Below are 22,978 nucleotides of genomic sequence, written 5' to 3'. Positions count from 1 at the left end.
TTTTTAAGATTAAATGCCTTACTATACTATGTCGTTTTTTAAAGAAAAAAAGCCTTACTAAACTATGTCGTTTTTTGACGAAAAAAAGCCTTACTATACTATGTCGTTTTTTAAAGAAAAAAAGCCTTACTATACTATGTCGTTTTTAAGAAAAAAAGCCTTACTACACTGTCGTTTTTTAAGAAAAAAAGCCTTACTATACTATGTCGTTTTTTAAAGAAAAAAAGCCTTACTATACTATGTCGTTTTTTAAGAAAAAAAGCCTTACTATACTATGTCGTTTTTTTAAAGAAAAAAGCCTTACTATATTATGTCGTTTTTTAAGAAAAAAAGCCTTACTATACTATGTCGTTTTTTAAGCAAAAAGCCTTACTATACTATGTCGTTTTTTTTTTAGAAAAAAAAGCCTTACTATACTATGTCGTTTTTTTTAGAAAAAACCCTTACTATACTATGTCGTTTTTTGACGAAAAAAAGCCTTACTATACTATGTCGTTTTTTGACAAAAAAAGCCTTACTATACTATGTCGTTTTTTGACGAAAAAAAGCCTTACTATACTATATCGTTTTTTGACTAAAAAAGCCTTACTATACTATGTCGTTTTTTGACTAAAAAAGCCTTACTATACTATGTCGTTTTTTAAGAAAAATAGCCTTACTATACAATGTCGTTTTTTAAGAAAAAAAGCCTTACTATACTATGTCGTTTTTTTAAGAAAAAAAGCCTTACTATACTATGTCGTTTTTTAAGAAAAAAAGCCTTACTATACTATGTCGTTTTTTTAAGAAAAAAAGCCTTACTATACTATGTCGTTTTTTTAAGAAAAAAAGCCTTACTATACTATGTCGTTTTTTGACTAAAAAAGCCTTACTATACTATGTCGTTTTTTTTAAGAAAAAAAGCCTTACTATACTATGTCGTTTTTTAAGAAAAAAGGCTTACTATACTATGTCGTTTTTTGACGAAAAAAGCCTTACTATACTATGTCGTTTTTTGACGAAAAAAGCCTTACTATACTATGTCGTTTTTTGACGAAAAAAAGCCTTACTATACTATGTCGTTTTTTGACAAAAAAAGCCTTACTATACTATGTCGTTTTTTGACGAAAAAAAGCCTTACTATACTATATCGTTTTTTGACTAAAAAAGCCTTACTATACTATGTCGTTTTTTGACTAAAAAAGCCTTACTATACTATGTCGTCTTTTAAGAAAAATAGCCTTACTATACAATGTCGTTTTTTAAGAAAAAAAGCCTTACTATACTATGTCGTTTTTTTAAGAAAAAAAGCCTTACTATACTATGTCGTTTTTTAAGAAAAAAAGCCTTACTATACTATGTCGTTTTTTTAAGAAAAAAAGCCTTACTATACTATGTCGTTTTTTTAAGAAAAAAAGCCTTACTATACTATGTCGTTTTTTGACTAAAAAAGCCTTACTATACTATGTCGTTTTTTTTAAGAAAAAAAGCCTTACTATACTATGTCGTTTTTTAAGAAAAAAGGCTTACTATACTATGTCGTTTTTTGACGAAAAAAGCCTTACTATACTATGTCGTTTTTTGACGAAAAAAGCCTTACTATACTATGTCGTTTTTTGACGAAAAAAAGCCTTACTATACTATGTCGTTTTTTGACAAAAAAAGCCTTACTATACTGTCGTTTTTTTACGAAAAAAGCCTTACTATACAATGTCGTTTTTTAAGAAAAAGCCTTACTATACTATGTCGTTTTTTTAAGAAAAAAGCCTTACTATACTATGTCGTTTTTTGACGAAAAAAAGCCTTACTATACTATGTCGTTTTTTGACGAAAAAAGCCTTACTATACTATGTCGTTTTTTAAGAAAAAAAGCCTTACTATACTATGTCGTTTTTTAAGAAAAAAAGCCTTACTATACTATGTCGTTTTTTAAAGAAAAAAAGCCTTACTATACTATGTCGTTTTTTAAGAAAAAAAGCCTTACTGTACTATGTCGTTTTTTAAAGAAAAAAAGCCTTACTATACTATGTCGTTTTTAAGAAAAAAAAGCCTTACTATACTATGTCGTTTTTTAAGAAAAAAAGCCTTACTATACTATGTCGTTTTTTAAGAAAAAAAGCCTTACTATACTATGTCGTTTTTTAAAGAAAAAAAGCCTTACTATACTATGTCGTTTTTTAAGAAAAAAAGCCTTACTGTACTATGTCGTTTTTTAAAGAAAAAAAGCCTTACTATACTATGTCGTTTTTAAGAAAAAAAAGCCTTACTATACTATGTCGTTTTTTTAAGAAAAAAAGCCTAACTATACTATGTCGTTTTTTAAGAAAAAAAGCCTTACTATACTATGTCGTTTTTTAAGAAAAAAAGCCTTACTATACTATGTCGTTTTTTAAGAAAAAAAGCCTTACTATACTATGTTGTTTTTAAAAAAAAAAGCCTTACTATACTGTCGTTTTTTAAGATTAAATGCCTTACTATACTATGTCGTTTTTTGACGAAAAAAAGCCTTACTATACTATGTCGTTTTTTGACGAAAAAAAGCCTTACTATACTATGTCGTTTTTTAAAGAAAAAAAGCCTTACTATACTATGTCGTTTTTAAGAAAAAAAGCCTTACTACACTGTCGTTTTTTAAGAAAAAAAGCCTTACTATACTATGTCGTTTTTTCAAGAAAAAAAGCCTTACTATACTATGTCGTTTTTTAAGAAAAAAAGCCTTACTATACTATGTCGTTTTTTAAGAAAAAAAGCCTTACTACACTGTCGTTTTTTAAGAAAAAAAGCCTTACTATACTATGTCGTTTTTTCGAGAAAAAAAGCCTTACTATACTATGTCGTTTTTTTAAGAAAAAAAGCCTTACTATACTATGTCGTTTTTTTTAATAAAAAAGCCTTACTATACTATGTCGTTTTTTTAATAAAAAAAGCCTTACTATACTATGTCGTTTTTTTAAGAAAAGCCTTACTATACTATGTCGTTTTTTTAAGAAAAAAAGCCTTACTATACTATGTCGTTTTTTAAGAAAAAAAGCCTTACTATACTATGTCGTTTTTTAAGAAAAAAAGCCTTACTATACTATGTCGTTTTTTAAAGAAAAAAATGCCTTACTATACTATGTCGTTTTTTAAGAAAAAAAACCTTACTGTACATAGTAGTTTTTTAATGATAAAAAACCTTTACATTGTCTTTTTGTGATTAAAAATGCCCAAATTTAAGTTAAGACTTAAACATAACAATAAGAAACAGAGAACAGACTGCCATTGTAGTTCGCTTTAATTGAGATCAAGTGAGTATTAGCAACTATTTCTCCGCCCAAAAATAAAGTGCACTTTTAGCTGACAGCCAATCAGACTCCGCTTGTGGCACCCTCCTGTCCACGCCATAGTCTTTAACAATGCGAGTGTTACAATTACATGCCCATTTTTAAAAAAATAATGTCATAGTTTATTCCCAAACTAAACCACGAGTACAAGTTTACACACGAGGAGGTCAACATCAGTTTGGCACAAAGTGGAAAAAACATTAGATGTTGAAATGCTGTTTTACGGAAAAAAATATTTAATGTTAGGAAAATATCCACAAAAACAGCATTCAATGGCTAAACAAAAAAAAAAAAACAGTCAAATCCTTCTAGTGTCTCGGTTAGTGCTATGCTCATAGAAATAAATAAATTCAATAAATAATCCAATCTATGGTTGACGTAAAAGTAAAGTGTCATCCAAAGATGATATGTAAATATGACTTTATAACCTTTAAAAAATGCATAGGAATGTCAACTTTTGACAGTACTAGGTTTGGAATAAAGTGCGGTCAGATGCAGGTGAAGTCCGTTAAAGAGGAAGTTCGGCGGAATTGGCACACGTGGGGGGTGTGGTCTTGATGTGGTGGAGGCGGAGTCACTCTCTGGACTGGTAGAAGAGGATGTAGCCCGACTCGGAGTTCTTGGAGATGTCTGAGGTGAGTCCGTAAAACTCCTCGATGGCGTGGGCGTCAATTTTCTAGGAGAGAAGACGGCCATTGAGCAAACCATGGTGAGCGGACAAAGACGCGCGGGGGGTGACGCACCTCCACGATGTCGTCGTCGAACAGCAGCCAGAAGCCGTGACTCTTCACGATGGTGATGTAATGCCCTCGGTTTGGACCGCTGAGTAAACAAACACAAAAAGCTAAGTTTCCAACCGTTTTTTGAAAAATGCACTAAACAGGTCAGTTTTGTTTTGCTAAATTATAGGTGTCACTCACAATGCCCTAGTTGGGCTTACAGCAAACTACCTTGACAATACCTGATCACGTCTGATCTTGGAAGGTAAGCGGCGTCGGGCCTATGTGATGTGCCACATGTGCCATATGGAAAATATGTGCCATACGGTACATATGGCCCATATGTTCCATATATGGCCATGTGCCATGGCACATGTGTTCCATATGTGCCACATGTGCCATATGGAACATATGTGCCATACGGCACATGGCCCATATGTTCCATATATGGCCATGTGCCATACGGTACATATGGCCCATATGTTCCATATATGGCCATGTGCCATGGCACGTGTTCCATATGTGCCACATGTGCCATATGGAACATATGTGCCATACGGTACATATGGCCCATATGTTCCATATATGGCCATGTGCCATGGCACGTGTTCCATATGTGCCACATGTGCCATATGGAACATATGTGCCATACGGCACATGGCCCATATGTTCCATATATGGCCATGTGCCATGGCACATGTTCCATATGTGCCATATGGACCATATGTGCCATATGGACCATATGGCCCATATGGCCCATATGGACTGCATGTGCCATATGGACCATATGTGCCATATGGACCATATGGACCATATGTGCCATATGGACCATATGTGCCATATGGACCATATGGGTTCATATGGACCATATGGACCATATGGGCCATATGGACCATATGGACCATATGGGCCATATGGACCATATGGACCATATGTTCCATATGTGCCTTATGGAACATGTACCTTATGGAACATGTGCCATATGGAACAGATGTTCCATGTGCATTTGTTCCATATTGGATCTCATGTGCTAGTAGGTCACATGGCACATATGTGCCATATGACCATATTTGCCATGTGACCCACTAGCACATGAGATCCGATATGTAACAAATGATAAAGATTGTTCCATTCTTTACCTGCCACAGTGGACGACCACCGCCACCAGGTCGTACATGCGGTCCAGGTTGACGGCGTCTCCGGAAGTGTTGAAGAGGCGAAGCTCCAGGGGGAAGACCACGCGATAGGACAGCTTGGTGTAGCGATGCAGCTGCTCCATGTACTTGAAGCGCTTCAGGTGCAGTGCCAGGATCATGGGAAGCTTTTTGACACACATCCTGCGGCCAAACGTACGCCGTTGGACGAGCGTATCACGTGTATCGGCACGGAAAAGATTGGAACGCCGACCGACCGTTTCTGTGCTTCCTGCTTGCTGCAGCACATCTCGCAGTAGTACTTGTACTCGCTGCACAGCGTCTCCGTGTTGCTGAAGTCCCTGCAGAGAGACGCGTCCGTCCGTCCGTCATTCCATCTGGCCTACTTTTCCATATCGGGGGAGAAGAAAAGCTACCTGAGACAATGCGTGATGGAAGTGTTCTGCTCCACGTCCACTGAGAGGTCCAGGAAGTCTTCGTCTTTGCTGCTGACCTACCAAAACATGTTGTGTATTGAACTTGAATAAAGAAAAAAAACTTGAAACATTTTGTACATTTTGTTTCCATTTGAAATGAAAAACAAGTTTATAACTAAATTTCCCTTACTAAGAATAAATAGCTCAAATAAACATTGATTTAGATCTATAAAAATGGACTATTTAGGGCTTTTGATCCAGTTTTTTAAAAGAAATCTAAATATTACATATATAAAATGGCCTGTGTACCACCCCGAATTTGACACCCTTGCCTTAGACTGTAAGTAAGCATATTACTCAGTAAAACTGAATTTGACTCCCAATACGAAAAAGCCAAATTCAAACCGCTGGCCATTTTTACCGTCTCGCAGTTGAGGCATCGTGTCTCATTGGTCAGCGTGCCTTGGAAGATGTCGTGCACCCACGTGGGCTCCGTCTTATTCTCCTCAGCCTCGGCGTGGGCGCCATTGTTCTTCAGCCTTCCGTTCTGTTTCTCCTGCTTCTTCTCCTCCTGTAGGATATCCGCCACCGTATTCAACAGGTAGTTGAGGAACTCGTGAGCGTCCTGCTGCATGTAGTTGTCAAACAGGTCTGCGGTGACACCAAAAGCGCCGCCCGAGTTATTAATAACCAGGAGCTTTCCTTCTCCCCGGCGGCGACTTTGCTAAACGTCCACTCACCGTTCTCCTTGCGAAGGCGCGAGATGAACTTCTTGGGCGGGATGACGCCCACTTTCTTCTTCTGTGTGGTGATGGAATGGAAGAGGTCGGCCAAGCATGTGAGCAGGTTTTCCTTCTTCTTCTGCTGGGCCTTGTAGGACAGCACATTCTCGCGGAAGGGCCGGCAGAAGTAGAGCGCCTGCAACACTGAGTTGCAGTAGCATGTGTTGCCGAACTGAGGAGGAAATAAAGTGTTAAGTTATGTTAAGGGAGAGCCAAAATGGAGTCTTGAGTTTGATTAATTAAGCCATATGTGGTGTCAAAGTGGCAGCCCGGGGGCCGAAACTGGCCCGCCGCATTATTTTGTGCGGCCCGGGAAAATAAATCATGAGTGCCGACTTTCTGTTTTAGATCAAATTAAAATGAAGAGTATAGATCTGTATTAAATTTCCTGATTTTCTCCCTTTTAAATCAATAATTGTCATTATTTTAATCCATTTTTTCTGTGTTTTTAGTTCAAAAATAATTTTCTAAAATCGAAACATATATTAAAAAAAAATCTAAAATAAACTTTGTTTTAGATCTTGAAAAAAATGGACTATTCATGACTTTTTAATCCATTTATAAAAAAAAATATATATATATATATATATCTAAAATGGTCCGGCCAACATGAAATTGCGGTCCCCAAACTAGTCTGACACCCTTGAATTATCTTAATTATAGTAATTTTATTGACTTTTATAATGTCAATGGACATTTTGCATTTTTTTCTGTAATGAAATAATGACTATAGTACTATAAACTGCATTTATATTCTTTTAATCAAGGAGAAAATGTCTTGTATTTGTGTTTGCGATACTACTCACGTTGACCAAGCCAAAGTAGTGTTCATTGATGGGGAACTGCTCAGGGCCGATGTCCTTCTCCAGAGCGGAGGCATTGGTGCCCTGCGAAAAAGACCACAAGCAACATAAATAAATAAATAAATAAAACAGAAAGATTAGCCACGGGGGCAGTCTTTCCCACAGAGTGCCGTTGGTCACGTACGCCAAAGTGGATCGACTCCAAATTGGTCTGGGTGTGTCTTACAGATGATTGCCGGGCCCGAGCGCTTATCTCTGGTCCGAGCTCAAAGCCAGCTTTGTGGAGACGACGCCGAATGGCGCTTTGAGACGGCGAGCCGAGAAAAGTGGTGGCGACTTGAGCGTATTTTTGATCAATTGATGTCTCGGAAATCATTGTTTGCATTTCGTTTTGATGGCAAAAACGTTAAATGGCCACAGTCAAATAGTACAAAGTGCTCGGGTGCCGTATAGATAAAAACTAAAGGAACAAAACAGTATTAAAATGTTATTTTGTTTTAAGAAATGTACATTTTTGTAGGGTTCCCAGGTGATCTGACTGGAAAAATTTGTAAATATCTATCAAAATTACACAAATCCAGAACAACCACTAAACCAGAGATTAACAATATCGATAGAAGTATAATAAATCAGATATATAACTAACCCCAAAAAAAGCAGTTTCAAAGTGTTGGCCTTTTTTTTTTTTAATAACAATTTGAACTAAATCTTCAATATGAAGCAATGTGACCACTATAAGTTTCCAACCGGCAAATGTACAAAAAAAGCTTTGATTTGGTCAAATTCTGTCTATCTGTCACCCTCAAAATGGTACGGCCCATTGGTATGACGTCATGACAGACAGTGACAGGATGGTGCTTATACGGCCGCTATGTCCCTGAACGCATCGCGACCTGAACGCATCACGCCCACGCAGATGACTGATTTCTATGGCTCTTTGGCGTAAACTGGAACACAATCACAACAATCCATAACCGTAAATCAAACAATTAAGGACATCCACGCATCTATGTCACACCATGTTAAACTAGAGCTCAGTTAGCCACGCATCTTCTTCATTGAGTCTAACCGCCTTTGGCCAGCCCTTAACCGGGTCAACACAGACGCCACTTCGGTCAACATCGCAGACAAGAAAGCACTTAGTACTTACCATATTACAAATGGAGGCGATGTTTCTGACAGTCATTTAGTTCACAGTGTCCCCCAGGCCGCCATTTTCAGGAAAGAAACATGACTTTGACGGCAAACAAGTGGAAAGTGAAGGCCACACACGACGAGGAAGCCCCGAGCCGGCGTCGCGATCCACAATCGCGGCACCATACGGGCAGCGAGGATCCAGAAAAACTCAGCAACAAAGCTTCTTCATCCTCAAAAGAGATAAAAATACAACATCGTGGGATCGAGTTACGTACGAGGCAGCTTGTTAGCAAACAAACCGGAAGAGAGCTTCCGTGGTGACGCAATGTAACCCCGCCCACCTAGTGATAAGTCGATTGGCTCAGGCGTTTGAAAATGAGTGACAGATGAGTTCACCCAATCAGAGAGCGATACTCTCAAAGATGGCTGACCCATAACCAATCATTGCCTTTTAAAAGTGATGACGATGATGTGAATGAATGTCAATGAATTACGAACGTAAAAGTAATTTAAAACAATTTCCATAGATTCAATATAACATTTATTTTTCTTTTAATGAGGCTCAAATCATTTGTTTTTCTTCTTAAAATACTTCTTAAATACATTTGCACAAAAATAAGCCGTTTTTAAAATCTATTGTTTTTAATATTTTATTACATTAGATAACTTAATTCATCCCGTATTATTATATTATTTATTTCATACTACATAGCAAATTTTGTGATAAAAGCAGGTTAATTAAAATAAAGATTCTTATTCAAATTTTTACAAGATTAATTGGTCCATTACATTTCATTAGTGTTAGGAGGTTGTCTTTTGCCTTAGTTCACGACAGAAAAACAAAAAACATTTTTTAAAATCATATTTTAGATATAAATATATATGCCATATATCCAGTTTTTCCATTGTTTAAAAATTGAAGCCAAATATCTCACTGTACTTTGCCAACAGGGTTGAATTGGCAAAATATTGTCAACAAAATGGTTGTTGTTGTCTCCCATCTACTTCTACCTTTGTCCTCTTTGAATAATTTTAACATTAATTTCCCGCAAGCGTCAGAATGCATTATTCATCCTTTTTTGAAGGCATGCTGTAGCCTCAGGGTGAGTGGAAAAAAGGTGCAGTATTTTCTCTGTAGGGGTTCTCCCACCCTCAGGCCTTTTTGTTTGTGCTTCCACAACAATCCCTCTCAATTATCTCCTCAGCATTTAAATATGGAGCACCCTTAAAAAGAAAGGAAAACAACAAATAATTAGGATGAAAGCCACTTCAAAAGGGAAAGGGGAACGAGGGAGGGGGGACGCGTTTGGTATGCTTTTAGTTTTGCTTACGGTATGTCGGCCTATGATTGACCGGGAAACAATTGCGCCTGGCGACCTTGCACTCATTTGTTTTGCTATTTTTGTCTTTTGCGTGGACAGACTGGAATTATTATCTGAGTCATGTCTTCAATCATTTCAGACTGTGGGATAGAAGAAAAAATAATAAAAAATAAAATTCTCAGGACCGATTATCCTCAAAAGGGACGCGGGGGTGCCGGAGCCAATCCCAGCACAGTATAGCCACCAAGCGGGGGGTTAACCAGGCTAATCGCAGGCCACAATGACCAATCACACATACTTAGGGGCAATTAAGAGCCAAATATGTACATTTTTGGGATGTGGGAGTACCCAGAGTAAACCCACACAATTTTTTTCTATTTTTTAAGTGTATTTTTTTCCATTTTATTTTCTATACTTTGTATTTTTTTAATGAATATTAAGATTTTTTTGAAACTTTTATTTTCCTCCAATGTTTAGGAATATTTATTTTTTCTCATTTTTAAGCGTATTTTTTCTATTTAATTTTCTATACTTTGCATTTTTTTAATCAATATTTAGAATTTTTGAAACGTTCCTTTTCCTCCAATGTTTAGTAATATATTTTTATTTTCCTCCAATGTTTAGGAATATTTATTTTTTCTCATTTTTAAGTGTATTTTTTCCATTTCATTTTCTATACTTTGCATTTTTTTAATCAATATTTAGAATTTTTGAAACGTTCCTTTTCCTCCAATGTTTAGTAATATATTTTTATTTTCCTCCAATGTTTAGGAATATTTATTTTTTCTCATTTTTAAGTGTATTTTTTCCATTTAATTTTATATACTTTGCATTTTTTTAATCAATATTTAGAATTTTTGAAACGTTCCTTTTCCTCCAATGTTTAGGAATATATTTATTTTCCTCCAATGTTTATTAATATTTTTTTTTCATTTTTAAGTGTATTTTTTTTCATTTAATTTTCTATACTTTGCATTTTTTTAATCAATATTTAGAATTTTTGAAACACTCCTTTTCCTCCAATGTTTAGAAATTGTTTTTTTTTTTTACTTTTTGGTTGCCGGAGGACGATCAACGTATTTCCATATTAGCTCACCCCAAAATTTTTACACAGAAGGGATTGTGTGTTGTGATACTGCAAGTTTAAAGTCCTAATGAATGTTGGAAAAAAAACCTGTCCTTAAACCTATTTGTCTCTACTTTGTTAGACCTTATAGTATCTACCCAAATATCACCTCCAATCCTTTTCAGGCTGCGCATTAGCTGATGTTTTTGCTTTGAGCGCCATGGAATTTTGTTTCCACAACAACTTACTGCCAGGTAGATGAAGCATAGTGCCCAAGCAGGATGTTTTCACTTTTACCAAGCCACGCATGTGTCCACATATATTTCCGGTAAGAGTGAAAACACAACATTTTTGTCCATTTTTTTTTTCTGTAGTTAAAATAAGTTTGATCGAAAAGTTAAGCGAGCGCCAGGTCTAAAAAAAAAAACTCCTAAGTGGAGTCGTTTTTCAGCTGCAAAATGCAAACAAAGGATAGAAGAGGGAGTAATTATTATTCACATGGACATAAAGCCTGGTTTGACTCTTGTGGTATTGAGCACAGAGTGTTCTAAACCGTCTTGAGGACAACTCAAGTGGACATGCCTAATGTGGAGCTTTTATGAAATGAAATTTATACAAATTTAAAGCCAATTGGGAGCAATGAGTTTGCCTTTTGACTTTATTTCCTATTTAATTGTTATTTTGTTATCTGGTGATGCAGCAATTTGTTTCTTAACTTGGATATTTCTTACGTAAAGGTATATTTTATATTGAATTAGCATAATTTGTATCGCAAATCTTTAATGTTAGCCACTGTTGACTTTTTTAATGATGATAAAGTATAGCAATTTTGAATGAAAGATGTAAGAAAAACACAAAAATGAGAAAAAATAATAAGCAAATGATTTGAAGATGAATAAAAAAAACCTACAAAAACCTCCACTCTTCATTTGAAATTGATCCTAAAACAGAAAGTCGGCACTCACGATTGACTTTCCCGGGCCGCACAAAATGAGACGGCGGGCCAGATTTGGCCCCCGGGCCGCCACTTTGACACCAGCTCTAGATAATAAAAAATAAAAAAATAAAAGAAAACAGGGACTACTTCTTAATTACATTCACAACAGTCATTTTAAATAAAGCTTTAACCACACGCCCCAAAAAATAAATAAAATAAAGACAGTCAATAGGATGTTTCTCAAGCAGAACCCAATGCTATGGTGACAATTTCAATATAAAATAACATACAAAAACTGCAATAACGGTTTCTAAGATCTTGTTTTTGTCTCCTAAAACAATAATTTGCATATGAAAGGATTTCGTAAGTAGAGGAACTTCTGTAAAACAACAATAAAATCGATAAATGACCCCAAATGCTTGATAAATGACAATAATTAATCATAACTGTGAGATTGCCATTCCCCACAATAGACATCCAACCCATTTAAAGTGGAACAATTGACAGCATCAGTAACACTAAAAAAAGAGCATTATTCACTCAACAGCCTTTTATTTTGAAGCTCCCTCTTCACTTTGTTTTTCTCTATACCCAGAAAGCTATTTGACCCACTTTTCAATCCCCGCGGAAAACACATTAATGCAACACGATGCCCTCCAAATAGGACGTGAAATGCCCAGCTGCCATTAAATGCGTCACCACATGCTACTACACCGCATTAGAAATCTGAATTTCCTGTCAAAAAAACGAATGATCCCACAAAGCACGTTATTGTGACGTCTTTAGAGTGTGAGAACTCAACGTGTCTCAAGGAAAACCAGACGTTGTGTTTTGCCAAACGTTCATTTTCTTTTAATTATTTTCCCACCAAATGTGCAGCCGTTTTCAAAAAATATCTGCGTCTGTCTTTAGTCGGTGCCAATTTACACGTACGTCTTGTACGTTGTACGGTGTGTACTCCCACGTACGCCAGCCCGGGGGGGGGGGGCTTTTAAAACCCTTGCTGTGGTGTTCCTAATGGATGATAGTGACAATAGAGTTTATAAGGTTTAGGTTTTGGATTGAGAGCCTTAAAAAACAGATTGAATGCACTGACTGACATTTCCGATTAAACTATGTGTGTATATGTATATATGTGTGTATATGTATATATGTGTGTATATGTATATATGTGTGTATATGTATATATATGTGTGTATATGTATATATATGTGTGTATATGTATATATGTGTGTATATGTATATATGTGTGTATATGTATATATGTGTGTATATGTATATGTATTAAACGTGTGTCAAAGTGGTGGCCCGGGGGCCAAATCTGGCCCGCCGGATCATTTTGTGTGGCCCGGGGAAGTATATCATGAATGCTGACTTTCTGTTTTAGGATCAAATTTAAATGAAGAGAATAGATGTATATTAAATTTCCTGATTTTCATCTTTTAAATCAATATTTGTATTTTTTTATCAATTTTTTTGGGTGTTTTTAGTTCAAAAGTCATTTTTTAAAATGTAAAAATATATAAAAAATAAGATAAATTAAACATTGTTTTAGATTTATAAAAAAACTGAATATTCAGGGATTTTAATCCAGTTATTTTAATCCATTTATATAAATAATATATCTATAATGGTCCAGCCCCAGTATATTTGTATATCAAATTTCCTGATTTTCATCTTTTAAATCAATAATAATATTTTTTAATCCATTTTTGTCGGTGTTTTTAATTCAAAAATAATTTTGTAAAATCTAAAAATATATATAAAAAAAAGCTAAAATAAACATTGTTTTAGATCTATAAAAAACTGAATATTCAGGGCCTTTAATCCAGTTCTTTTAATCCATTTATATGAATAATATATCTATAATGGTCCAGGACACTGGACACTTCATGAAATTTACCTATAACAAAAAAAAAAAGGATAAAAATGGAGTGGGCAACCAGAGTTAATTTCTAGTTTTATATCACTACTGTCGACCAACATGAACGGTGTTAACATATGAGCGGCTACTGAGACACGTGGGTAAGATTGAGTATTGTTTTGGTCCCCAAAGGGCACGATTGGAAGCAGACACCCTGACAGCTGAACGCATACCGGCGGCACGTTGGCAGCCGAGCAGGGTCTGGAAGGGCCGGCGCCATCAGGCCACCGGCACATGCCAAATAATGGCAGGCCACGTTCATCACTGCCAGTCCAGTTGAGCATCTGGCAACCCGAAAAGGAGTCCAACAAATCTTATCTCATTTTCCGAACTACTTTATCCTCACTGGGGGGCCTGGACAAGATATAATATTCAGATTTTTTTTGTTTTTGTATTAAAATAACTGGATTAAAAGGCCTGAATATTGCGTTTTTTTATAGATCTATAACAATGTTTATTTGAGTTTTTTTATATATATTTTTAGGTTTTAGAAAAGGATTTTTGAACTAAAAACACAAAAAATGATTAAAAAATGACAATGATTGATTTAAAAGGGGAAAATCAGGAATTTTATTATATACTTTTTAGACTCTAGATTTTACAAAATTATTTTTGAACTAAAAACGCAGAAAAAAATGATTAAAAATGACAATGATTGATTTAAAAGGGGGAAAAATGGAATTTTAATATACATTCTAGACTCTAGATTTTACAAAATTATTTTTGAACTAAAAACGCAGAAAAAAATGATTAAAAATGACAATGATTGATTTAAAAGGGGGAAAATCAGGAATTTTAATATACATCTAGACTCTAGATTTTAAGAAATTATTTTTGAACTAAAAACGCAGAAAAAAAATGATTAAAAATGACAATGATTGCTTTAAAAGGGGGAAAATCAGGAATTTTAATATACATTCTAGACTCTAGATTTTACAAAATTATTTTTGAACTAAAAACGGAGAAAAAAAATGATTAAAATAATTTCAATGACCCCCTAAAAAAGTCGTAAATCCCCCAAAACCCGAATGACGCTATGACTTTGTTTTTCAAAAGTCATCAAATGTTTGTTTTGACGCGACGTCCTTTTTGGTCGTTTTTGTTCGGGTTCGAAAGTAACGACAGATGAGTTGGAGGCCATGACTAAGCAGTATGTGAAGAATAGGCGGATTAGACACCTGTGAACACACCTCTATCAACAACTTTTGGCTATTAACACCTTTAGGTGCCTTGCTTGGAGGTCTCTTTACACTCTTTTTATTACTAAATTAAATTAATGTCAATTAAATTGACATTCGACATCCAATCCCTTTGAATTTGCCAGTATAGATTTATAGATGTATATTAAATTTCCTGATTTCCCCCCTTTTAAATGAATAATTGTAATATTTTAATCTTTTTTATCTGTTTTTAGTTCAAAAATCTTTTTGTAAAATCTAAAAATATATTTAAAAAAACTAAAATAAAAATTGTTTTAGATCTATAAAAAATTGAATATTCAGAGTTTTTAATCCAGTTCTTTTAATCCATTAATTAGAAAAAAATCTAAATATATCTAAAATGGTCCAGCCCACATGAAATCGAGTTGACGTTAAAATGACGGTGGACGCCATATAACATTTTTTTGTTAAAAAAATTAATGTTTTTTGGTGAAACCGTTCCAATTTTCCCCATTTTGGCTCTAATCTGGATTGTCTCGGTCACTGGTATCAGATTAAAACATCATCGTTGTTTGCTAATGTTGCTAATATGCTTACACCTGTCAGCCATTTTCACTATACTATAAATATAACACGTCAACAAGCAATGTACCCAAAACATCTACAAAATCTTAAATTTAGTACATAATCATTGAATTCTGCGTCCTATATGTGTAAATACGTGCAAAGTTGCATTTGTAAGTTTTTTAATCACTTAATAAGGGCAATTGCAATCATTAATAAGGGAAGAAATTATCTGAGGTTGCCAGATATGCATTTTCAGCATTTGACTGCGTGAGAAAAAGAAAACAACAAGACGTCGTGAAATAATCTCGCAGTTTAAAGTCTTAAAAAAAAATGCCACTGTATGTACGTGTCACATGCGGCGAAAACCTTCGTCTTCTGTTATTGCTGCAACGCTAAGTGCTTTTAATCTGGCGGGGTGCGCATAAACACACACACACACACACATACACAGGGGATAATATGTAGTTTGTCCGGGCACGTGCACGACGGAGCCCAATTATCCAGCGCCGTGCCAGAGATCAGCTTGCGGAATGTAAACAGGCGGCGCGACATGAATGGAGATTGAATCTGGATTGAGATATTTTTCAAGTTTTTTCACAACTTGGACTTGCGGCTTAAGGCTGGGAATTCCTTAGGTGGGAGGAGACCCTCTCTATATATATGTGTGTGTGTGTGTGTGTGCTAAAAGTAGGGACACTATTATTTAAGTTGAGGTGCAGACATTTTGTGTCAAATTTTGTATTGAATAAGTATTTAACTAAGGATTATTATTTTTTATACCAAATATGTTTCAGACAAGCCACGTGTGTTATTTGTGTCTTGCTAAGTGTTAGGTCACATGTGTCAAAGTGGCGGCCCGGGGGCCAAATCTGGCCCATCGCATCATTTTTTGCGGCCCGGGGAAGAAAATCATGAATGCTGACTTTCTGTTTTAGGATCAAATTCAAATGAAGAGTATAGATGTATATTACATTTCTTGATTTTTTTTTTCCTATGCATTTACGCCTATTGTTATTCAAACATAACTGATCCCGCCCCTGTCGTCCCCCGTCCTCCTCCGCTGACCGTTAACTTGGAGAGTCATGCAAATGGCGGAGTACGTCGGCGCTTAGCATTTCAATACGAAAGCCGAGCGGCGTTTTGTGCACCCTTGCGTGTGTCGACAGGCTTTTTTTTTTTTTTGTGGGCCGGACCAATTTAGATATAATATATGGATTTTTTTTTTTTTTATAAATGGATTAAATGAACTGGATTAAAAACTCGCAATATTCATTTTTTAATAGATCTAAAACAATGTTTATTTTAACTTTTTTAAATATATTTTTTGATTTTACAAAATAATTTTTGAACTAAAATCCAGAAAAAAATGAAGGACAATTATTGATTTAAAAGGGAAAATTGGGAAATTAATTATACATCTATAATCTTCATTTTAATTTGATCGTAAAACAGAAAGTCAGCACTCATGATCGACTTTCCCAGGCCACATAAAATGATTCGGCGGGCCAAATTTGGCCCCCGGGCCGTCTCTTTGACACATGATAAAAACGATATAATATTTAGACCCTTTCTTCAATAAATGGATTAAAAGAACTGGATTAAAACCTCTGAATATTCAATTTTTTAAACTAAAAAGAGAAACAATGGATTACAAAATGACAATTATTCATTTAAAGGGGAATAATATGTAAATTAAATATACATCTATAATCTTCATTTTAATTGAATCCTAAAACAGAAAGTCAGCACTCATCATTTACTTTCCCGGGCCACACAAAATGATGCGGCGGGCCACATTTTGCCCCCGAGCCGCCACTTTGACACATGAATTCCACAGTAGACCAACAAAACTATGCGACTAATGTACGCGGGGGATACGTGGATCTCTAAACAATGAGCCCGATAAGCATCTATGGTACCCCCGGGCTCGGCAAAGTGGGGCGACGGCGCCCCGAGGCCGAGATGCCTTAGGAAGTTCCTCATGTGTGTGTCAACAAGGACATCCTTCTATGAACCCCCCCCCCCTTATTTAAAATAAGGGGGGGGGGGGGTTCACCTGCCTGCCAGCGCCCCTAATTATCTCTACATTCCATTTGCAATGAATACCCCCAATGATCCTTGACAATTGCCCTCAATTCAGTTAAATAGCCACCCCCCCTCCCCTACTAACAATCCTTTATGGTCACATCAGTGTGAGTGACCTTCTAATTCCAGTTAAGATCCATTCCGGAATGTTCACCCACTTTCGATGTCAAATAAGTGGTTTTTCTGTCACTGACTTATTAGATTAGATTGAAATTTTGTATCATTTCCACTCAATGCCGACCTTTGTGTCCAATTTGAACTTTGGTGGTTGTTTTGATGGGATTTTTGAGGGATTTTGAGATATTTTTTTTAAAGTGGAATAGGTTTTTGTGTATGTCTGATTTGGAAGTATAGGAATTGATTTAATACGTTTTTTTTAATGGGAATAATCGAAATAATTTCCCAAAAATCCTTCCCACGGGCCAGATCAGACACCATAGGAGGCCATTTCCGTCCCGCAAGCCCTATGTTTGACACCACTAGAATGGATACCTACTGTGTAAATGAGTAAACTGATTTTACAGGTGACTCTACTTATTAATTACGCATCAAGGTGGATTATAACAAATTAAAATGGTAAATAAAACTTTGTAATAAACAATAAAATAGTTATTTTCCATGGAGAAATGTGTCATTGACATAATTTACATAAGAAATATTTTTTTCTTAATATGACACTTTAGTAGAGAAAAACCTCAACATTGTTAAATAAACTTGAAGTAACTATGACACCATTTCAAAATAAAATACTATCACCACATTGCCACACCCTTTAGTCATCACATTTCCTCCCCACTCTGTACTTTAGATAACAGAATTACAAAAATCGTATGCAAATACGATTATATCGCCATTAATCGTCTAAGTGGAGCAGCCCTAACATGTCTAGACATGAACTCAAACTGCAACACAACACTTGAGAAATGAGCAGAATGAGTGACAAGTGCAGCTCCCAGATGATCATTATTTACTCTTAATGAAAATTTAGGCGCTTACGTGAAGGAATATATGTTATTTTGTTCGTAAAATGCCAAAAATAAGATGGTTTGTGTCAGGAAACCTGCTCAACTGACACCTGTTGAATCGGGATGGCTTTGCTATCCACTTGTAGGCGGGGCCAGAACTGACACGGTCCCCGCCCTCAGCCAATCAGAAGAAGGCACAGTCGCCTGTCTTATTATAAGGAGCCGGCACTGCTGAGAAGCTCACTCCACTTTGAGACTTTTTCCTTGTTTTAAAGCGGGTTAATCATAAAAACGGGCTATATCCCACTAGTCGAAGGCTTTTAAAAAAACAATCGCAAGGATCATTTTGTTAACGAGGAGAAAAGACATCATTAACGGAATCGAAATGCGTTTAATCCACAATATGACGACCATCGCGGAGTGCTCATCTGCGGACTACTCGCCAGCAAACCGGGCTATTAAAATCGTGGTTATTGGAGCAGGCGGAGTGGGTAAAACAGGTAGGTTTGAAAAAGACTTTTAAGTTGAAATTGAATGATTTTTGGGTGGTCTTGTGCGGTGTTTTAACTGAATGTTGTGTTTTGTTTTCAGCACTCGTAGTTCGCTTTTTGACGAGGAGATTCATTGGAGACTACGAGAGGAATGCTGGTGAGTTCACATTAACTCGGAAATTTGGGTTCTTGTACTTTTGATATTTTTCGTTAACTCTTTGCAAGGGTATTATTTTTACTTTTTTAAAAACTAAAACGTTTAAGGGCAAATTCATGATAAAATGTATTCATACCAAATAAAAGAATGTATTTTTTTCTAGAATTATGTACAAAAGTGTTGCATTCAAATGCATGGCAAGGTTTTCGCATTCAAAATGTATTAGAATCTACCTTAATATAAAAATGAAAGGCTATTTTCAATGTACACTGTAGGCATAAAAGTTGACTAAAAGCCTAAATAATGCTTACATTAAAATTGTGTGATATTGTGTGTGCAGGCAACCTGTATTCCAGAGAAGTCCAAGTAGATGGTGAGCAGGTCAGCCTCCAAGTTCAAGACACGCCTGGTGTAGAGGTAAGAGCCACGCCCACTTCTTCTATAACAAAGGGATGACTATTTTACATTTGGGGAGAAACATTACAAAACTCATTGATTTAATTTTTAAAAAATGTGAAAGAAATAAGGTAAAGTATTTTCTGAGTATGCTGTCAAAATCGCAACCACACATTCTGGGCTGTTGGCCCAAAATTGCGCTGATGAATCAGGAAAAGAATTTTAGTCAAACAATGTGTCAATTTTAGGACTAACGTTTTATTTAGACAGGTTTTATTATTACACTTAAAATCAAAATGGACTTGGACCACTTTAGTTTTTCGGTGGTGTTAGGATGCAATAGTTAATCTGATGAATCTGTGAATAATGACTATTTTACAAAATGATTTTTGAACTAAAAACACAAAAGAAAAAATGGATAAAAAAAATTGCAGTGATTTTTAAAAAGGCAAAATGTAATGTACATCTATAATCATTTGAATTTGATCTTAAAACAGAAAGATGGCACTCAAATTACTTTTTCGGGCCACACAAAATTATTCGTCGGGCCACATTTGGCCCGCGGGCCGCCACTTTGACACCTGTGCTTTAAAATAACAAAAAAACAACAATTTCACCATAATTACCCTTATTGTTTTATCACCCAACGTTAACCAAAAGTATTTAAAAAATATAAGAAGCAAAGAGCCACATGCGGCTCAAGAGCCCTAACCCTAACTTTCAACCTAAATAGTCTTAGATGTCACTATTCATTATGTGCATTAAATCCAACTCACCCAGATGTTTTTATTTCCAGATAAGCAACAATGGCGCCGTCCTTCCCGACCACGTGTCGTGTTTCCTGCAGTGGGCCGACGCAGTGGTGCTAGTGTACTCAGTCACGGACCGACGCAGCTTCGAACTCGTACCACAGTTGCACCAAAGACTGTCACAGTGTAGCAGCGTTAGCGTTGGCGGCGGTGTCGGGCCCCCTGTGGTTCTGCTAGCCAACAAAACAGACCTCCTCCACATGCGTTGCGTGGACCCCCAACAAGGCCCTCTACTGGCCGGGACACTAGGTTGCGCCTTCTACGAAGTATCAGCCAGTGAAGGCTATAGTCAAGTACATGGCGCTTTCCATCGTCTGTGTTGCCAGCTCGCCAAACAGCGGCCGCCATCGCCAGCCGCCACGCAGCCCGCCGCCGCCGAAAAACGCCGGCCCAAGTCGCCAAATATGCAAGATCTGAAGAGACGTTTCAAGCAGGCACTTTCCGCCAAAGTCCGGATCGTCACGTCCGTGTGAGGCCGCCATTTCTTCTCCACGGCGGGTTTTTTTGTTTACCCGAGAAGACTCTTCTTCTCCAAGCGACGTTCCAAGCAAAGGGCGGCGAAGGACGTGACCAGGGGGCGGGGCTTCGGTCCGTTTGCCTATGCCAAGATGGACGTTCTCCCTAAGGCTGTTCCGCCAAAGGAAACAACACGAAGCAGGACACAAGATGGCAGGGCGCCATGTTGAATGGCGGTGTTGTTGTTGTTCCTTCTGATGCACTTTAAGGTCCGAAAGGGCTTTTGTTGTTGTTGTTGTTGTTGGTGGTGAAGGTACTTATTTGTTGACTGGTCACAGTTTGTGTACACAATAAAAGGATCAATCTGATTTGGGCTTTTTGGCTTTTTTTTTTTTTAAAAACAGTGGTCAGACAACTAAAGTGGGTTAAAAATTGCAATGAAGCATCACAGATTTTTGAAGGAATTTGGCCTTAATATAGCTTAGGACAAGGGTCAACTTGATTTCACGTGGGTCGGACCATTTTAGATATAATATTTAGATTTTTTTTTTTAATAAATGGATTATAAGAACTGGTTCAAAAGTCCTGAATATTCAGTTTATTTTAGATCTAAAACAGTTTATTTGAGCTTTTTCTTAGTAAGGGGATATCTCTTAATCATTATGTTCCATATTAAAGTGGAAAAGAAAATATTTGTATATATTTTTAGATTTTACAAAATGGTTTTTGAACTAAAAACTGAAAATAATTGATTAAAATGATTTGAATTATTGATTTAAAAAGGGGAAAATCAGTAAATATAATATACATCTATACTCTTCATTTGAATTTGATCCTAAAACAGAAAGTCAGCATTCATCATTTACTTTCCCGGGCCACACAAAATGATGCGGCGGGCCAGATTTGGCCCCCGGGCCGCCACTTTGACACCTGTGGCTTAGAAAGTGGAGCAAAAGTAAGCCAACAATTTTTAAAAAATACATATATTTTTTACAAGGGCTACAAATTGCAGTAAATTTTGATGCATTCTTTAAAACTAGCATTATATTTTAATGTATTCACCTTTCGGTTTTATAAAATAGGGCATCTACTACTAGACTATTTTTTCAATCTATATAGAAAATTAATATGAGAACAAGAAGGAAAGTATGAGAATTTTCATATTGAAAAAATATGATCAGATATCGTTTTTTTAATCATTATTGAAATTAAAAAAAATGTGTATTGTATTTAAAAGAGCAAAAACACATTTTAGATGTGAATAAAGGTGAAATGTAAATATTTTGAATGTATTTCATTACTAAAAATAGAACTCCTTACAGTAATTGTATTGTTTTTTTTGCACTTTACTGAAATATTTGTGTACTCTGACTCATTTTTTAAAGTATGATAATATAATAAACATGATAATAGCTTGCAATTTTTAGCTACAGATTGCCTTGACTTTTTTTTTCTTCTTTTCTTATATCGGGCACACACTCCTAAGAATATTTTCACAGCGCTGACCTTGTTTTTGTGAAAAAAAAAATCTCTCTGCCACTTGATGACATAAGAACCACAAAAAAAAACATTTTATACCATGCTACGTTGATTTGATGCAAAGAACTTTTTTTGTGTAAAAACAAAAGGCTCAAGTTGCTCAAAAACAAAGACTTTTTTTAAAGGTTATCAAATAAGAATTTTTGTCGCCTTTGCTAATAATCTCTCAGAAATCCCCGGTGCAACATTGCACACGTTTAATTGAAAACAGATTGGACTAAATTCCATCATAATGACACCAACGTTCAGTCCAAAATGGAAGGTTTTTCTTGCACGGAAGTACCTGTTGTTTTTGGCCTCACACGCCGATGTCCGGCGTCAATCTTTGGTTGGCGAAAAGCAGCTCGGGAACGTCGGAGGGCTTCAGCAGTCGGCTGGACAGGACTAGAACCTGCAAAAAACCCCCACAAAAGTTCAAGTACCGTATTTTCACGACTATAAGGCGCACTTAAAAGTCGTAAATTTTCTCCAAAATAGACAGTGCGCCTTATAATCCAATGCGCCTTATATATGGAAAAAACAAAACCAGAGACGAAAAACCACCACTGTCGGATATTAAAAAAACACAAACGCCTAAACTGAAACAATACTGTTAAATATGCAGATGCCATCTTAGTTTACAACATCTTCCATCATATAGCTCCTCCCCTACTGCAAGATTTTATACAAAAAAATCCAAGACATCAACAATGGCTGGCTCTAGAGGTGACTGTGTAGTGAGTGAGTGCTTCATACCTGGAAGTCAATAGCAATTACCGTATTTTCACCACTATAAGGCGCACTTAAAAGTC

The 22,978-nt window shown here is 36.1% G+C and overlaps 3 protein-coding genes across 11 annotated transcripts in view; 1 reads left to right on the top strand and 2 right to left on the bottom strand.

Moving 5' to 3' along the window:
• Positions 1-3,235: 3,235 nt before the first annotated feature.
• Positions 3,236-8,620, bottom strand: usp46 (ubiquitin specific peptidase 46). Its single transcript, XM_077716812.1, has 9 exons — positions 8,327-8,620; positions 7,180-7,260; positions 6,332-6,545; positions 6,013-6,242; positions 5,592-5,668; positions 5,433-5,516; positions 5,161-5,358; positions 4,046-4,124; positions 3,236-3,978 (listed from the first exon to the last, which is right to left on the bottom strand). Exons 1-9 carry the CDS (start codon positions 8,360-8,362, stop codon positions 3,877-3,879), a joined length of 1,101 nt encoding a protein of 366 aa, XP_077572938.1. The 5' UTR covers positions 8,363-8,620; the 3' UTR covers positions 3,236-3,876.
• The window catches only part of scfd2 (sec1 family domain containing 2), a 90,035-nt gene continuing 75,452 nt past the window's right edge, over positions 8,396-22,978 (bottom strand). The window contains exons 10-13 of one of the 9 annotated variants that reach the window (XR_013326348.1): positions 22,471-22,578; positions 20,160-20,976; positions 19,333-19,426; positions 8,396-8,543 (exon numbers count right to left, since the gene is read on the bottom strand). Coding sequence is in view for 3 of the 9 variants with exons in the window: in XM_077716808.1 (XP_077572934.1) it covers positions 22,486-22,578 (93 nt within the window). In the remaining 6 variants the exon portion in view is untranslated. Of the gene's footprint in view, positions 8,544-8,840; positions 9,538-19,332; positions 19,427-20,068; positions 20,977-22,369; positions 22,579-22,978 lie in introns of those variants that run through there. The other 8 variants (XR_013326349.1, XR_013326346.1, XR_013326350.1 and 5 more) reach the window with 8 other exon arrangements.
• On the top strand, positions 18,555-21,016 carry rasl11b (RAS-like, family 11, member B). The gene is made up of 4 exons (XM_077716813.1): positions 18,555-18,839; positions 18,931-18,987; positions 19,328-19,404; positions 20,180-21,016. The coding sequence occupies exons 1-4, from the start codon at positions 18,725-18,727 to the stop codon at positions 20,663-20,665; spliced, it is 735 nt and encodes a 244-aa protein (XP_077572939.1). The 5' UTR covers positions 18,555-18,724; the 3' UTR covers positions 20,666-21,016.

The sequence above is a fragment of the Stigmatopora nigra genome, chromosome 5, assembly GCF_051989575.1.
Source record: "Stigmatopora nigra isolate UIUO_SnigA chromosome 5, RoL_Snig_1.1, whole genome shotgun sequence".
Taxonomy (NCBI): Eukaryota; Metazoa; Chordata; class Actinopteri; order Syngnathiformes; family Syngnathidae; genus Stigmatopora; species Stigmatopora nigra.
This window is presented reverse-complemented; position numbering and strand designations above follow the sequence as displayed.

What these genes read in the sequence shown, in the direction of transcription:
- usp46 (XM_077716812.1), bottom strand. Translation starts at nt 8,362, where the DNA reads ATGACTGTCAGAAACATCGCCTCCATTTGTAATATG. An exon ending in GATGCCTCAACTGCGAGACG is followed by an intron (nt 5,669 to 6,012) that starts GTAAAAATGGCC and finishes ATGTTTTGGTAG; the next exon opens with GTCAGCAGCAAAGACGAAGA. An exon ending in GTGGTCGTCCACTGTGGCAG is followed by an intron (nt 4,125 to 5,160) that starts GTAAAGAATGGA and finishes TTGTTTACTCAG; the next exon opens with CGGTCCAAACCGAGGGCATT.
- rasl11b (XM_077716813.1), top strand. Translation starts at nt 18,725, where the DNA reads ATGCGTTTAATCCACAATATGACGACCATCGCGGAGTGCTCATCTGCG. An exon ending in AGACTACGAGAGGAATGCTG is followed by an intron (nt 18,988 to 19,327) that starts GTGAGTTCACAT and finishes TTGTGTGTGCAG; the next exon opens with GCAACCTGTATTCCAGAGAA. An exon ending in AAGACACGCCTGGTGTAGAG is followed by an intron (nt 19,405 to 20,179) that starts GTAAGAGCCACG and finishes TTTTATTTCCAG; the next exon opens with ATAAGCAACAATGGCGCCGT.